This window comes from Saccopteryx bilineata, chromosome 5 (genome assembly GCF_036850765.1).
Source record: "Saccopteryx bilineata isolate mSacBil1 chromosome 5, mSacBil1_pri_phased_curated, whole genome shotgun sequence".
Taxonomy (NCBI): Eukaryota; Metazoa; Chordata; class Mammalia; order Chiroptera; family Emballonuridae; genus Saccopteryx; species Saccopteryx bilineata.
The window spans coordinates 125401286-125419128 of record NC_089494.1 but is presented as its reverse complement, the minus strand read 5'-3'; the positions used below and the strand labels follow the sequence as shown (position 1 = coordinate 125419128).

Below are 17843 nucleotides of genomic sequence, written 5' to 3'. Positions count from 1 at the left end.
CATCTTCAGTGAGCTTGTTTTCTTCTGTTTTTTTATCTGTGATAATCCCAAAGAGTCTTAAGTTTTACATTTTTCATTTGCTTCTTTTATGTTTCCCAAAGCCACGTCGAAGGACAAGCTTCATTGTCTCCTTTCCCAGTCGTCAGGAGTTTTATCTTAGGTTCCGGTGCTGAGATGACAGCCCTCCACGTCACTTCCTGGTTCTCGTTTCCCTCATGGCCAGTCTTCTGTTCCAGTGTGCACGCTAGAAGCCTGCCCTGAGGTTCCTGAAGGGAAGGCTTGCCCAGGGCTTGCCCTGCATCAGTTTGTGTGCTTATTTCTGTTTTTGAGGTTCCTCATTTCTGGCTCCTGGGCTCTCCTTTCTTTCTTGTAATCTCATTTATACATTTAATAGGATTACCTTAACCTGAATTTCATCCACTTTGGAACAGGAGGCTTTTGAAGTTCCTTTGGCCCACAATATTCTGGGACCCTGATATATATGTACCATGTAGAAAATAACCTGTTCCCAGAGTGGGCTGTCGTCTCATGGCCTTCACACCTGTTAGTTTTTATTGTAATTGCTGCTTTCCTCTGAAATGGTCTGCTTTTCCTCCCACCACCCACCCTCCTCCCAGATCATCATCACTGTCATCTCAAATGCCACGTTCCTTTGGGAGCTTTTCCAGCTTCACCATGTACCTTTAGATAGGCTCTCCTAGAGTCTCATAATACTGTGTTCTTGTCGCTATTGAACCATTCCCCTGTGTGCTGTGATTGTTAGGCGGTTTTGCTTCTCTGTCTTGGTGTGTGTGTGTGTGTGTGTGTGTGTGTGTGTGTGTGTGTGTGGTCATGGTGTGGACTGAGCTCTGACAGAATAGATTCAGTGTTATTAGTCTTTATGTTCCAATGCCTGGTATAGTGTCTGATGTACAGTGATTTATTTGGGTGGGTGGGGCTGATCAGCTGGTAGGTTTCAGGAAGGCTAGTGGGCAAGTCTTATCTGATGGATTGCCTAAAAATAGAATTTCTTCTTCCTAGATGTCTCCTGCTTGAGATGTCACATAAAAACCATGTTATAGCTATAAAACCCTCAACCTTCATCTTAATAGTTTTATGCCTGATTACAGCTAGTTTTATTTTTATTTTTTTGAATTAGAAGATGGCTTCTGAACTATAGAAGACTTTGCTAGTTACTAGTTCTAAAAGTACTGATCTATATTTTCTTTCCTTTTTTTTTTTTTTTTTTTTTGAGAGACAAGCAGAGAGAGAGACAGGAACATTGAGCTGCCCCTGTATGTGCCCTGATGGAGAATCGAACCGGCAGCCTCCATGCTCCGTGACGATGCTCTAACCAGCCGAGCTATCCAGCCACGGCTTAATTTTTATCGAATTTTAGAGAGAGAGGGGAGGGGAAAGGGAAGCATTCATCTGTTGTTCCACTCCGCTGTGCATTCTTTGGTTGCTTGGCATGTGTGCCCTGACCGGGGATTAAACCCACCACTTTGTCGTTTTGGGATGATGCTCTTAACCAACTGAGCTAACTGGCCTTTTTTTTTTTTTTTTACAGTATGCCATATTTTAGTTTATAGAACTTACTATTATACTAACAGTCCTGGTAGTGTTTTCTTTTTATAATGAGATAGCTTTTACTGATTATAAAACTTAAATAGAAAGAGTTCAGAGGTTAGAAAACACCCACTTTGTTCAAATAACATAGAGCATGTCAAAGACATCTTCATAATTGCCCCAAAAGCAAAGCTGACATTATACAAAAAGTAGATGGCTAGTGTTATTGCATGTAGTCAGAGATGTATGACTTGGTACTGACCTGCTGTGAGGAAATAATTCAAGTGATGGTAAAGCTGTAGGATCTCTTCTGGGGTCATATAAAATAAACTCACCCAGCTCTGGCCGGCTAGCTCAGTGGTAGAGCATATGCTTGGCGTGCGGAAGTCCCAATTCGATTCCTGGTCAGGGCACACAGGAGAAGCGCCCATCTGCTTCTCTACCATTCCTCCTCTCCTTTCTCTCTATCTCTCTCTTCCCCACAACCAAGGCTCCATTGGAGCAAAGTTGGCCGAGCACTGAGGACGGCTCAAGGGCCTCTGCCTCAGGTGCCAGAATGGCTCCAGTTGCAACAGAGCAACACCCTGGATGGGCAGAGCATCGCCCCCTGGTGGGCATGCCGGATGGAGCCCAGGCGGGAACATGCAGGAGTCTTGTCTCTTTGCCTCCCTGCTTCTCACTTCAGAAAAATACAAAAAAATAAATAAAATAAATAAACTCACCCAAGTGGTGCATGCGCAGACTTTACTATGATGTTCTTTGCCACTTACAAGATGTTTCTGCTGTTGGATGTAAGTCCCAATAATACAGTTCTTAAGTTTTTTCTTTAACCCAAATGAAAAGTGGTGCTAGATATTGGTAGTGGTGGCTTAGCAGTTGAGTTCCTTAGCATTTGTAATTTTACATATTGTAGGTCAAATAAGTTTGTAAATATATATATGTTTGTTCACTTATAGTTTGTATTGGGTTTGGGGGACAGGCTGTAAGCAGGCAGGGTCTTTATAGCCTAAGGCTTAGTTTTAAGACTAAACCCTTCCCACCATTTTAATACTAAGATCTTTTCAAAACAAAGCTTTTGCCTACACCCTTGACTGTTGCATGATGTGGGGTGGTGCACTCTTATGAAGAATCCTATTTATGCCTCAGATAAGTGGCTTTGTATCAGAGACTTCCTTATTTGTATACTGGCTTAAAGGCTTTAATTTCTACACTATAACATAAGGGAGCCCAGGGGCTTTCTCTCTCTTGGTTCCTGAAATTAGCATTGCAGAGGAGAGGCAGCCAAGATGGCAGAGTGCTGAAGTTGAAACCAGTTTGTGCAGAGAGAAGGAGATGTGGAGCATAGGCTGGTGAAGTAGAAACCTTTGATTCTAGGAATACTCGGATGAGTCACTGGCTTTGGGAACCCTGAATGGAAAGGGAAGTGTTTTCCCACTGTGTGTATTTCTTGCCCGCTGGGTGCAAGCTAGGATTAAAGGTAATGGCCCACCAGTTCTGGTTCCGTTATTTCATTACTGTCTGTCCAAATCAAATGTGAACCTGCATGGGCCAGGTGGTTGTGATGGTGGCCACGGCTACTGGCTGTACACATGCATGTCTGATCGAGACATGATTACTACACATTTACAGAAAAGCCTAATCATCAATAAAATGGTACAACGATATGAATATTTCAATGAGAAAAATCAAGAGGAGCGAAGATGAAAGTTTGAAGGAAACATGTATCGCTGAATATCACTTATTCTCCATGGTTGTCGGCAGGATTTCAGGTTCCTAGTTCTGTATGTCCGTGCTCCGCCACTGTATCCTTAGCTGGCCCTGACTCCAGCTTAACACAGTCTGACCAGCTCAGAAGGATTCATTTGCTCACCTCTGCTCTCAGAGTAGAAGTTAGAAATTTCTTTTAAAGGTTGATATATATTTTTAGCTCTCTCATTCATGTGATATTAAGGTCTTTAGCATATAGACAAATATTACATTAAAATTGAAGAAAACAGCATTTACATCCATCTTTCTACATGCTTCAAAGAAAATGCACCCTTTGCAGCGGCAGCCTCTCAGGGGTAAGGAATGGTGTTCTCCAGAACTGGCTTTTTCTTGCCTCTGCAGGGCAAAGATAATCTTGAAAGGTAGTAAGAGACACTGCCCCCTTCCCCTAAAGCATTCCTGCTCATTTTCAAAACAGTCATGCTCCATTTAACCTTTTGTGAGATTTTTCTTTTTCCTGACTTAAAGGTTCTCATGTGATCTGACGCAGAAGTTAAAATACCTTCCCTTAGATAAGGCTGGCTGTGGCAACTGGCTTAGACAGGTGGCCCTTTTTCGATAGAATTTGGAGGAACTCTCTTTTGAAATAAATTATAACATTTTTAAAGATTGTCTTTTGGGTAAAATAATATGAAAATGATCTTTCTTATAAGACAGATTAAAGAGTTTAAATGTTTGTTTTTATTTTATGCCTCTTAAATTTTCTCTCTGTCCTACAGGGGAAAGTCTGGCTAATTGATTTTAATCCATTTGGTGAAGTAACCGATTCACTGCTGTTTACTTGGGAAGAACTGATATCTGAACGAAACTTAAAAGGTGATTTTAGTGGAGGAGATGCTCTGGATCAGGTAAGATACTAAAAATAAAAAAAGACATAAAGGCAACATTTTTTTTTAATATTTCTTTAATTTTTTTTTTTTTAGATTTTTTTCATTTTTATTAGAGAGAAGAGAGAGAGTGCAGAAAGATATAGAGAGAAGAGGGGGAGGAGCAGGAAGCATCAACTCCCATATGTGCCTTAACCAGGCAAGCCCGGGGTTTCAAACTGATGACCTCAGCATTCTAGGTTGACACTTTATCCATTGCGCCACCACGAGTCAGGCTAGGGGACTTTTTAATATCCTCAATAATTACTAGTTATGTAGGCACTTGGTAAGGTAGCGACTTGTACCCTTAGGATGTGTAGAGTATAACAAATTTACTAATAGAGTCTTGCCCATGGATGTGAGCAAAAAAGGGTGTACATGGTGATTCATTCATTTCGCTTCATATAAAGAAATGGTCATCTTCCTGACCAGGCAATGGCACTGTGTATAGAGAACTTCAGCCTGGGATGCTGAGGATACAGGTTCGAAACCCCAAGGTTGCCAGCTTAAGTGTGAACTCATCCAGTTCAAGCAACAGCTCACCAGTTTGAATGGGGGTTGGTGACTTGAACATGGGGTCATATTCATGATCCCATGCCTTGAGCACAAAGGTCACTGGCTTGAAGCCCAAGGTCACTGGCTTGAAGCCCAAGGTCGCTGGCTTGAGCTCAAGGTCGCTGGCTTGAGCCCAAGGTCATTGGCTTGAGCATGGGGTCACTAGCTCAGCTGGAGCCAGCCCAGTCAAGACACATATGAGAAAGCAATCAGTGAATAACTAAGGTGCTACAATTATGAGTTGATGCTTCTCATCTCTCTCCCTTCCTGTCTGTCCCTGCCTGTTCCTCTCTCTTTCTCTTTCTCACTCTTGCTTAAAAAGAAAAACAGAAAAAGAAAAATAAATGGTCATCTGGTAAATTTTTTTCTGCTAATTTTTCCTTTTCTTGGCTCCTTGTGTCCTGCCCACCTAGGAGAATCTTGACTCCTGGTGGGTCAGTTCACGTGCTTGTTTATTCTGATCCTAGCCCCGGAGCTGCTGACAGTGATAGAGGGAAATGACCAAGATGCTCAGACGAGGGTCTCTTCACAACCATGACCCCAATGTCAAGTGGGTCCTTGGTACAGTGTCTCGTTCCTCTCATCAACTTTCTCTTCCATCAGCCACAGCGGCCCTCTCACACCTTCCTGCGCTTTTGAGATCCTCTCTATTCTGTTTCTTCTCAGCCCAGATTTCATGTCCTTCTTCATAGAAAAAGGTAACCAACTGGTGAGAACTCACTCGGTTCATCGTTATCAAACCCGCAGGCTTGTCTGCAGGCCTCCTATGCTGCACCTCCACCTTCCTGGTCTTCCCATCTCTCCACATGCCTGTGCTCTTGTCTGTCTGCCTGTTTTCTGGTCTCTTCCCATCTACCAGCTATGATCTCAGATTGTTCCCATTTTAAAAAGACAAAATCCTTAAGCCCGTATCTTTATTAAGCTACTCCTTTTTTTATTTTTTATTTTTTTTATTTTCCTGCAGCTAGAAATGGGGAGAGACAGACAGACTCCCGTATGCGCCCGACCGGGATCCACCTGGCACGTCCACCAGGGGGCGTCGCTCTGCCGAGACCAGAGCCACTCTAGCGCCTGGGGCCGAGGCCAAGGAGCCATCCCCAGCACCCAGGCCATCTTTGCTCCAATGGAGCCTTGGCTGCGGGAGGGGAAGAGAGAGACAGAGAGGAAGGAGGGGGGAGGGGTGGAGAAGCAAATGGGCGCTTCTCCTATGTGCCCTGCCCGGGAATCAAACCCGGGTCCCCCGCACGCCAGGCCGACGCTCTACCGCTGAGCCAACCGGCCAGGGCCGCTACTCTCTCCTTTTCTCTTCATCTTCACAGCCAGACTCCCTTTAAACAACTTTGTAAAGCTTTGTTCTGCCAAAAGAATACTACATGCTCATTTTTTAAAGGAAATTCTAAAATCGCCTATAATCCAGTCGTGTTGACAACCACTGCTTTTATTTTAACACTAACATGCCTTCCTGCATACAAATAAATTTGTTTAAATAAATGAGATTATACTATATATGAACTTATGTAGTAGTTTTCATTTGGTATTTCTTGTGTTTTACATCTTTTTTTTTTAAGTTTTTTATTTTCTTTTTTAAACACAGCCATTTAAAAAAATGAGACGACTAGAAATCCCACCACTTGAAATAGACATCCATACCACTTGAGTTAATATTTTTCCAGACATTTCTTTGGATACACCACGTATTTTTACATAAGGGGGATCACACTAGTGTCCCCTCATGCTGTTGTGTGACTTGCTTTTCTGTAACTGCTTAGTAGATGTGCATCGGCACAGCCGCTTCCGTGTATACCCACCTGTCCTCGCGGCCTGCTGCTTCTCACCCATCTCACCTGTTACTTCTCAACCCAGTTGACCTCAGTCCCTGCCATTCACATAACTGCTCTTGGCAAGGGCTCCTCTGACTTGTTGCTAATTCTGGTGAACAACAGACTGTCCCTTCTCTCGCTCAGCTGCCTGGCACTGTTAGAACACGTTACCCTCTTGTTCTTAACACCTCCCCTTGGCTTCTATGGCATGTGCTTCCTCCTGGGTTTCTTGCTGCTCTCCTGGCCGCTGCTTTGCTTTCAGAGGGACCACCTTTCCTTTTGTCTGTCTCTGAAATATTTCTTCTCGTTACTCTGTCCTTGGCGCTCTTTGGCCCTATTTCTGTAGATCAGACTCAGCTCTATTGTTTTCTCTGTCAGGGCTCTTCTCTTGTGTGGTGCCTGCCTGTTGGCTTGCCCATGTCCTGCTTTAGACTGCAAGCTTCTGAGCACACAGGGAGTCCCTGCCCTTCATGTATCTGCAGGGCTTAGCCCAATACCAGGCACAGTTAACGTTTGTTGAATTAGTGAGAGAAGGAATTTTATCCCTGCTGTCATCTTATAGTTGTGGGTGGCTAAATCTGAGTGTCAAGGAGAATATAAATTATTCAGCACAGGGTTATTTTTAAATATAAGAGATGGTTATTGAATAGAAACAGTTGATACAGGATTCAAGCTATGATCCAAATAATATAGTCTGATCTTTTCTTTCTTTCTCTCTCTTCCCTCCCTCCCTCCTTTTTTTTCTTTTTTCTTAATCTAAACAACATCATATTGGAAGTTGGGGGATGACACAGGGAAAGAGGAAATGGCTCCTGCTTGTTCCCCAAAGTCACCTCCTGCCCGTTTTCCACTCCACAGAAACCAGGCCTGCCTTCTCCTCAAAGCTCAAAGCCCTGCCTTGCCTTAGCATCTCTGCACTAGCTGCTCACTGTCTTCAGAGCTGTGTCCTGCTCCCAGACCTCACGAGGCTGCATTCATCATCCTCTCCAGCTCTCTGTCCAGATAGCCCCTCTTTAGCAAGACCTGACCTTACCTGACCACCCCTCTAAAAGTAGAGTACCTGTTCTCCTCTTAAGGTAGCAGCCTGTGTTTTGTTTTCTTAGCACTTTTACTATCTGAAATAATCTTGTTAATTTGTTTCTTCGCTTATTGACTGTCTGTCTGTCTTGTTTGTCAGTTTATCTCCTACACCTAGAGAAAAGTCCAGTACAAATTCGGTGTTTCATAAATACTTGTCAGATGATTGGTCTGTCTGTCATGAAATATGGCCTGCTTTCTAGGTCCTGTTTAATTCAAGTTTCTGGCCTGTCTCCATCTGCTGGAAACATCCATCCCTCAGCTTCTGTCACCCATGAAGTCCAAACCCAAGGCCTTCAGTCTCCGAAAGCCTTTTTGGCACAAGCCATCATGTAAATATTATACAGGCTTGCCCTGGCCGGGTTTTTTTGGTTGTTAGTTTTGTTGTTGTTGTTGTTTTGTGAAAGAGAGAGGAACAGATAAGGACAGACAGGAAAGGAGAGGTTTGAGAAGCATCAATTCTTCATTGCAGCTCCTTAGTCTCCTTAGTTGTTCATTGATTGTTTTCTCATATGTGCTTTGATGGGGGGGGGGGGGTTTACAGTAGAGCGAGTGGCCCCTTGCTCAAGCCAGTGACCTTGGGCTCAAGCCAGCAACCTTGGGCTTCAAGTCAGTGACCCCATGCTTAACCTAGTAAGCCCACACTCAAGCCAGATGAACCCACGCTCAAGGCGGTGACCTCAGGGTTTTGAACCTGGGTCCTCTGCATACCAGTCCGACGCACTATCCATTACACTACCACCTGGTCAGACACCCCTAGCCAGTTAAAAAAAAATACTGTATGCGAGCTCTAAGCAAGCACAGTTGACCCTTGAACAACATGGACTTGAACTGCGTGCATCCACTTTTACTTGGGTATTTTCCAGCTAACCTTTGTAGTTAAAGCCACATTGCTCAAGGGTCGGCTCTGCAGTCGGGCTCTGCACGTGCTGATAGACAGCTGTAGTTTTATGAGGATTTCGACTGCTCAGGAGGTTAGTGCCTCTAATGTCGCTGCTGCTAAGATTCAGCTGTACATTAAAAAATGTGAAACCTTATCAGGTGGTGGTGCAGTGGACAGAGCATCAACCTGGGACGCTGAGGACCCAGGTTCAAAACCCCAAGGTTGCTGGCTTGAGCACAGGCTTATCCGGCTTGAGCATGGGCTCATCAGCTTGAGCGCAGGGTTGGTGGCTTGAGATCGGGATCCTAGACATGACTCCATGGTCGCTGGCAAGGAGTCACTGGTTCAGCTGGAGCACCCTCCCCACCCCAGTCAAGGCACATGTGAGAAGCAATCAATGAACAACTAAGAGTTGATGCTTCTCATCTCTCTCCCTTCCTGTCTGTCCCTATCTGCCCCTCTCTCTCTCTCTCTTGCTAAAAAAAAAAAAAGAATGTGAAAAAGTGTTCAGTATGTTACTCGAATTTACACACAGGTGGTGAGACATATACACAAATGAATAAGTTAAATGACATAAAGGAAGTACAGGAGTGTTAGGAATCCAAAGCACTTGCTTGTCCTCGTTAACTATTCTCTAAGGCAGTGCTTCCTAATTGTGCACCTGAAGAAAACAGTAACATTTATAAAGCATTCTGGCCTATATGAGATTGTTTGAGGCCAGAGGTAACGGGTCTGAGGCTTCTGACCCACCTTGCTAAAGGGATACATGCTCCATTTATAGCACACACGGGCTGCACACAGATGGCATTAAGGGGTCGGCTTGGCTCTCCAGGACACTGTTTTCAGATACTTTATGGTTATGTAGAAATATTTTACAATCTTGGAATTCTTCTTTTATGTCAGAGTCTTACTTCTTCCTTGACCTAGTATAGAAGAGAACATGCAGTTGAAATTGTTATGACAGAACCTTTTTCAGTTTGGAGAAGAGACTTAAAATTTCTCAGACTTTCCTTTTGTTTTTTGTCAAGGACTGTCCAGCTTTCCGTTGTACAAACAGTGAAGTTACGGTTCAGCCCAGTCCCTACCTGAGTTACCGACTGCCCAAGGACTTTGTAGACCTCTCTACTGGGGAAGATGCTCACAAACTTGTTGATTTTCTTAAACTGGTAAAGTCTATGTATACTCAATGTGCTAGTCATTTTTGTTTGCAAACTGGTTTTTTAATATTTCACAGTCTTATTCTAGCTGTACTTCTTTTTGGATGATTATGAACTAAAGGGGCAGAGTTACTGAATTAACATCATTTGATAATGAAGTATGAACAGAGAGAGAATGACTTATTTAATAATTAAAATGACAAAAATCTTTTTATGATGTGTAGGCTTTTTGAATAATTTTCACAATAATTCTGATTTTAAAGAAAGTATGTGTACTGTGACAGGGCTGAGAGAAGCTCAGAGATGTACTGCAGTTACTGAAAGGAGAAGGGGAGTATTTGTATTTGTATTTATGTGTTCCTACGTGGTACTGTTAGTCCAATACCTAATGATAATATGAAATACTCCCAATACCTGATGATAATATGCCATGGAGTCAACGTGATAAACTAGTTGAGTAAATAAGCTCAGGCATGTATTTTTATGATAATTTTCTCCTACATCTTCTTCCAAGGCCTCTAGAAAATGATACTTGCTGATAGAGCAAGTGATCTTGCCTGACTATCTGTGCCAGTTACACTGTTATTTTAATGTAGTCTTGGTTTCCTTTGACAGAAAAGAAATCAGCAAGAGGATGACTGAGTAGAGTGCTAGAGTTCAAGACCAAGTTAAGGAAGAAACCACCGCTCCTTCAGGAAGCCGTTCATAATTCAAAACTTCGTATTAACCCAGTCTGATGGGGGTGGGGTGGGCAGTGTGGAAATCAGTAGCTTTTTATAGTCAGTGTGTATATCAAGCTGGGGAAAAAACAGAGGGACTTGGCTACTTGTAAAAATAACAAAATAAATAGATCTTAAACATAGGAAACCATACTGTTCTGATGATAAAATACTTTCTATGAAATACCTTTTTCTTTTTGCTCAGTCTATTTAGATGTATCTGTTTCTTGTGCTATTTTTATACCTATCAGGTGGATGGGCAAATTTATATTTGGTATACAGAAGTGGGGTCTTTCCTAATCATTCCTTTCCCATTGAAAAAATAGAACCTCATATTACCATAGAAAGTATTTTTTTCTCCTTGGAGAATTTTCATATAATCTTTCTATTAGTTTAGCTTCAGTTTGGATATAGCTAAAAGAATAGACTTGTCAAACTGAAATAACCTTGAAATTTTCAATATATATATATAACCACCTTAATATACAGGGTGGGACAAAAGTAGGTTTACAGTTGTGAGTGCGTTAAACCGAGTCTAGTCTTGTAATTCATACAAACAGCTATAAGCCTACTTTTGTGTCACCCTGTGTATTAGTAAAACAGTCACAGATCAATTAGGATTTGGCCTTTTTAAAAGATACTGAAAATGTTGGGAAGTAGATTCACTTTTTTAGGCCATCATTTTTGTAACTATTCTTTAGTGGCCTAATTGACTATGGTGGTGGTGGTGGTGGTGGTGGTGGTGGTGGTAGTGGTGGCGACATCTCAGTGACTGAGTACTGACTCTGTGCAAGACTCTCTGCTAAGTGCTTCTTATATGTTATTTTACATTACAGAGAAATTTGAGGAAACAGACATTACAGTTGCCCAGGTATCAATATTTTACTAGTTAGAGGGATGATTCTTATCACAGGAGACACGTGTGAGTGCTGCCCAAGGAAGATGTGGAGAGAGGTGAGGCAGACGTGCCTTCTTTGTCCAGTAAAGTCAAATTAGGTGTAATGACAAAACACATTCTTTCTTTCTTGTCTCCCGTCCAAGTACTAACCAGCCCTGACCCTGCTTGGCTTCTGATATCAGATGAGATCGGCGCTTTCAGGGTGGTAGGGCTGTAGACGCCTTCTTGACTGTCTCAAAACCATGTAGCTTTCTGTGTAGTTTCTCAGTTACAATCACAATACAAACACAAAGATCAAGTTGTGATCTTTGTACTTGGTGTATTAAATGCCATTTCTGAAGCCAATTGTTTGAGATACAGGTGCTTCAAAAGTACTTTGTTTTTTAAAACTGCTCATGGGAGTCTTATCAGCTCATCGTGGAGGGCTTCTTGTATTTTTTATATTGCGAGTTGATTTAAGCTTCACTCTGGAAACTGGCTTTACCAAGATAGTCCTTTACCAGACCAAAAAAAAGGTAAATGTTTTGATACCAGTTGAAAAAAATGAGGCTATGTATCGAAGATCTGGAAACAACCCAAGTGTCCGTCAGAGGACAAGTGGATTAAAAAGCTTTGGTACAGGCCTGACCTGTGGTGGCGCAGTGGATAAAAGCGTCGACCTGGAAATGCTGAGGTTGCCGGTTCAAAACCCTGGGCTTGCCTGGTCAAGGCACATATGGGAGTTGATGCTTCCTGCTCCTCCCTCCCCCTTCTCTCTCTCTCTCTCTCTCTCCTCTCTAAAAATTAATAAAAAAAACTCATAAAAAAATTAAAAAAAAAAAAAAAAAAGCTTTGGTACATATATACTATGGAGTACTACTCAGCCGTAAGAAATGATGACATCGGATCCTTTACAATAACATGGATGGACCTTGATAACATTATACGGAGTGAAATAAGTAAATCAGAAAAAAAACTAAGAACTACATGAATCCATACATAGAAGGGACATAAAAATGAGACTCAGAGACATGAACAAGAATGTGATGGCAACAGGGATGGGGGTGGGGGTTGGGGGGGAGGGGGGATGGGGTGAAGAAGGAGAGGGGTTGGGGGAGGGGAGGGGAGGGGCACAAAGAAAACCAGATAGAAGGTGACAGAAGACAATTTAACTTTGGGGGAGGGGTATACAGCACAATCAAATGTCAAAATAATCTAGAGATGTTTTATCTCAACATATGTACCCTGATTTATCAATGTCACTACATTAAATTTAATAAATTTAAAAAAAATGAGGCTATGTATAATAAAAGGAATCAAGCAAAATTTGGAAAATATTTCATAAACAGTATAATTTGTGTAGAACTCATTAAATTTTGCATTAATTTTCTTAGGGAAATTGTTGAGTTCAACTCTCACTTTATATTTAAAAAATTGATTTTTCTACATTGTTGCCTTTACTGTATTTAATTTTAGTTGATTACCCTGATGTTAATATTAAATGTAGGATAACATGCAGAAAATATTCTCCTAAACTTTAGTACCACTTATGCCGTCTGAAGATTAGTTTTGAATTATCCTTTTATTTTATTGGCATTATCATTCTTTCTTTGAAGTACTTCAGGCTTGTGCTTGCATTTCCAAAGTAAGTATCTTTGTTACTCCTTTGCCTGATCCTACGGTTCTGTCTTCTGAAGAGAAGACATTCCATCTGGTGATTTGGACAGGTTGGACAGGTTGGGACGGCATGTTTACCTTGTCCTGCAGGCAGTGGCACGCACCAGGGGCCTCCAGCACAGCACACTTTGCCCAAAAGTTCTGCTTTAATAAGTCTCACTTTGACTTGCATTTTCTGAGTTCGTAATTTTTTTTTGTCTGCTCAGCTATTTCTCTTTTTGGTAATTGAGGTTTGTGCCTGAAAAAAACAAACAGAAGCTTTATATGACTGAGTTTTATGAGCGTTAGATTGCTTTCTTACCTATAAAGTGGAAGAGTCATTATCATTAGCACAAGTATCTATTAAATGAGATAAACATGTAAAGCGTTTCATATAGCATGTCATACATAATGAGCCCCCACCAGTGGTAACTGTGGTTAGCATTTGGTCTGCAGACCTCTGTGTATTTATTAAAGACAAGGTGTTCTTAACAGAATGAAGAAAATTTTGAATAGAAAGAGACTTGAGACATCATTCAGCCCAGTGTCTTTTTCTTTCTCCCTGTCCCCTTTTCTCCCTCCCTTGATCCCTCCCTTCTTTCCTTTCTTCTTCTGTTTGTTGTTGGTTTTTGTGGGTTTTTTTAACACTGGAAAAACTGTTTCCCAGAGGAGGTAAAGACTTGTTATTGATTGTAGCAGAATCAAGATCACAAAAGAACTTCTAGTCTAATGCTTTTCTCTAAGAGTTTTAATATTTTTTACAGCTATGTTTCAACCAGGACAAATTATTTTAATACAATTTTCAAAAAATATTTGTTTTTAAATAAAAGTACAAATTCATCTCATATTTGTATATAGAGTAATAAAATAAAAATAGAGAATACTGAAAAATTAAATGAAAACTCTTTGAAAAGTTGATTCAGTATCATGTTTATATTAACCAGGCTGATTTTGAGAGGTGACTTAGCCATTTTTTGACATTTTTTAAAAACAAACAAGAAGTTGATTTAAATAACATGATACTTGATGCGAAGGAAAACTATCTAGGATTCATTTCTTTTAGAGTAGTTTATCCCTACTTAAAAGACAGATTGCCCTGTATGTAACAGCTATGTACAAAAATGTTATAAAATTGTTCTTGATTTCACAATGATAAATGAAAAAGATTAAAATTCTCCGATCAAACAAGATATGCAAGAATGTCTATGTTCTTTTTTTGTTAAATAGGGAGAGTAAAATAACTTACGGAAATATCAAGATAAGAGTTAACTGGTTAGCTCAGTTGGTGGAGGGTGGTCGTCCCTAAATGACAAGGTTGTGGGTTCGATCCCCAGTCAGGGCTCACACAGGAAGCAACCAGAGAATGCACGACTGAGTGGAACAACAAATGAATGCTTCCCTCCCTCCTCCCCTTTCTCTCCCTTCTTCTCTCTGACTTTCTAAAAATCAATAAAAATTAAGCCCTGGCTGGATAGCTTGGTTTGTTGGAGCGTCGTCCTCGAGAAGTTACCGGTGTAATCCCCAGTCAGGGCATATACAGGAGCAGCTCAGTGTTCCTGTCTCCCTGCCTCTCTCAAAAAAACAAACAAAGAAAACCCCAGAAACAAACAAAAAACCATTCAGATCTGAATGAGCATACCCACTAATGGAGAAAGGGGGTATTTTCACAGAATTGGTATTTTCCCCCATCACATCTCCATCAGACATTGGTCAAACATGCCACTTAGTCTTTAAAAAATCCAAATGCTTGTGCACATGCATCAGTTATTTTATGTTCAATGAAGAAGTGGGGAAGGGGAACGTGAAAAAATAGAGAAAACTAGACTGAAGTGCAGGATTTGTAGAACCAAATTACGGTTAAAATTTTTTTTTAATTTATTGATTTTTTTTTTTAGAAAGGAAGGGAGGGGAAAAGAGAGAAACATGGATTTGCTGTTCCACCCATTTATGCATTCATTGGTTGATTCTTGTATGTGTTGTGACTGGGGGTGAACTTAAAACCTTGGCATATCAGGACAATACTCTCAACTGAGCTATCCGGTCAGGGCCAAATTGCAGTTTTTAAATTGAGTCTGTTTCTTGGTCTGAAAGGACAATTGTGGAGTAAAGTAGCAGGTGCCCTTTTTAGCAGCCCCCCACGCACACCCCCATTTGCTGCTGGAACACATCAGTTGTCTTTTCATCCTCCATTTTCAACTGTGCAAGTGTGTCTGCTTCATTGATCAGCTACCTGTCAACTCAGAATCTAATCTGCCTCATTAACAAACCCTGTCATTCACAATCAGCTTTTATTAGTTGACTCAGTGGGCTGCACCACAGAGCCTCCTTGCCCCCTCTACCTTCAAATTAATATTATTGTTCTCAGTCTTTACTTCTTTGGGGTTTTCATTGGCCATGGCAGATGCCAGAATCTCCTGAGGTGGCACTTCCCAAAAGAGGTACCAGGTCTGCACAGAACGGGCCTACTTTAGACATTTTAAAGACAAAGTTCCTATTTAATTGTTTAGTTATGTGCTCTTTTGGCTAATGGAAAACAGTTCAGCAAGTATGCTAAGAAAACGATCAATGGTAAACTCCCCACTCACACACAGTGCAAATAGATTGTGTATGCACATCCAGAAGAGGCTTGAGGAGCCTGATGGGTGGTGGCACGAAGGACAGAGTGTCCCCTGGGAGAGCTGAGGACGCCGGCTTGCATGATGTGATCCCAGGGTTGCTGGCATGAACAAGGGCTCGCTGGCTCAGCTTGCGTGGTTCTGGTCTGACCCCTGGTCAAGGCATGTAGGAGAAGCAATCAGTGCACAACTAACGTGCAGCAGCGGCGAGTTGGTGCTTCTGTCTCTCCCTTTCTCTCCCTTTCTGTCTCCAGAAAAAGAAGACTCCTGAGGAATAGGAACATAGGAACTAGCAACCACTAAGGAGTTGGTGAAATAGCTAAATGCCCCATGTAATGGGGTTGGGCAGTGAGTCTGGCATTGATTACCTCAAGAGAGAATGCATTCAAATGTCTTTTTTTTTTTTAATTAATGAAAACCAAAATAAAACAGCAATTTTAAATGTGTATAGACAAAAACTAACAGGTGGAGCTGCTGCAGTGACTCATTTGGCAAACATGGATGCAGGACAGCGGTTAAGTGCTGGATGTTCCTGCCTTCACAGACCTGAATATGCTATGATAAACAAGAACCTATAGAGTCCGGAATTGTGAGGAGCGGGGCACTGGAAAGAAGATGGAGTGTGGTACAGATCCCTGCTTTGGTGAGAGAAGGAAGGGCTGAGGAGGCTAAGCTGAGATGGGTGGATGAGAAGGAATGATGATCCGATGATCCGTGTGGAGAGGTCCCGCCCAGAGCGGCTGTGGGAGACAGCCTGAGGTGGGAGAGGCCTCGGGTAGAGTTGCAGCAGCTCAGAGGACCGTGGGTGAGAGGAGAGATGGGCAGGGCCTGGGTTATGCCAGGGCCTTTTTTTCATGCCAGGACCTTTTTTGCCCAAGAAAATATGTTGGGTTTTCATTTTCAAGTGAGATGGGAAGCCATTGAGGAGTTTAAGCAAAGGGGAGACATAGTCTAGGCCTAGGGTTTTGAAATGTAATTCTGGTTTCTATGTGGAAAGCAGATCAGTTAGCACAGCCCTAGGAGTGACAGTGGTGGCTTCCACAACAGGGTGGCACTGAGACGAAATGAGGTGAGAGGTTGGAGATACAGTTGGAAGGAAGCAATGACAGGATGTAGGGCATGGTGCCACAGGAAGAGTCAGGACCGCTGGCGAGGTTTTTATTTTGTCTTTATTTATTGAGGTGACATTAGTTAATAAAGCTATATAGGTTGCAGGTATGCAATTCTGTAACACATCATTTGTACACTGTATTGTGTGTTCAGCACCCAAGTCAAATCTCCTTCCATCACCTTTTGTGTCCCCTTTACCTTCTGCTACCACCCCCAGCCCAATCCTTTTGGTCATCACCACACTGTTGTGTCTCTGAGGGGTTTTTTAATCCTTTTACCTTTTTCACTCAGCCTCCCACCCCTCTTCTCCCCTCTGACAGCTACCACTCTGTTCTCTGTATCTGTGAGTCTGTTTCTATTTTGTTTGTTAGTTTATTTTGACATATGAGTGAAATCATGTGATACTTGTCTTTCTCTGATTGGCTTATTTCACTTAGCATAATACCTTCAAGATTTCTAATTTGAGCTATTTGGTGGTAGGTGATTTTGTTTTCCTAAGAATGGTAAAGACTACAAGGGACCAGTTCAGGAGGGAAATCAAGATTTTGGTTTTAGACATGAAGAATTTGAGATTCCAGTGACATCTCAATAAAGATGTTGAGAGATACTGGATACATATAGGAACAGATCTGTGTACCCTGTCTCTCTCCCTTTCTCTCTTGCTAAAATCAAATTAAAAAATTTTTTTATAAATAAATTTTTATTTTAATGGGGTGACATCAATAAATCAGGGTACATATATTCAAAGAAAACATGTCCAGGTTATCTTGTCATTCCATTCTGTTGCATACCCATCACCCAGAGTCAGATTGTCCTCCATCACCTTCTATTTAGTTTTCTTTGTGCCCCTCCCCCACCTCCTCTCCCTCTCCCTCCTTTCCTCCCCCCGCCCCCCCGTAACCACCACACTCTTGTCCATGTCTCTTAGTCTCGTTTTTATGTCCCACCAATGTATGGAATCCTGCAGTTCTTGTTTTTTTCTGATTTACTTATTTCACTCCGTATGTTATCAGGATCCCACCATTTTGTTGTAAGTGATCCGATGTCATCATTTCTTATGGCTGAATAGTATACCATGGTGTATATGTGCCACATCTTCTTTATCCAGTCTTCTATTTTTTTTTACAATGATTAAAGCCTTTAAGCAAACTCTTGGCCAATACAGCAAGAATCCATAAAAGAGTAGTGTCCTT

At 41.8% G+C, this 17843-nt stretch overlaps 1 protein-coding gene across 3 annotated transcripts in view; it reads left to right on the top strand.

The window, feature by feature from the left end:
* CDC123 (cell division cycle 123) overlaps window positions 1-14115 on the top strand; it is a 77270-nt gene extending 63155 nt beyond the window's left edge. For 2 of the 3 annotated variants that reach the window (XM_066233118.1, XM_066233116.1), the window contains 3 exons: window positions 4035-4163; window positions 9545-9682; window positions 10289-11847. In XM_066233118.1, coding sequence (XP_066089215.1) covers window positions 4035-4163; window positions 9545-9682; window positions 10289-10315 — 294 coding nt within the window. In that variant the 3' untranslated portion in view covers window positions 10316-11847. Of the gene's footprint in view, window positions 1-4034; window positions 4164-9544; window positions 9683-10288; window positions 11848-12565 lie in introns of those variants that run through there. The other variant, XR_010725658.1, reaches the window with a different exon arrangement.
* The last annotated feature ends 3728 nt before the right edge of the window (window positions 14116-17843 follow it).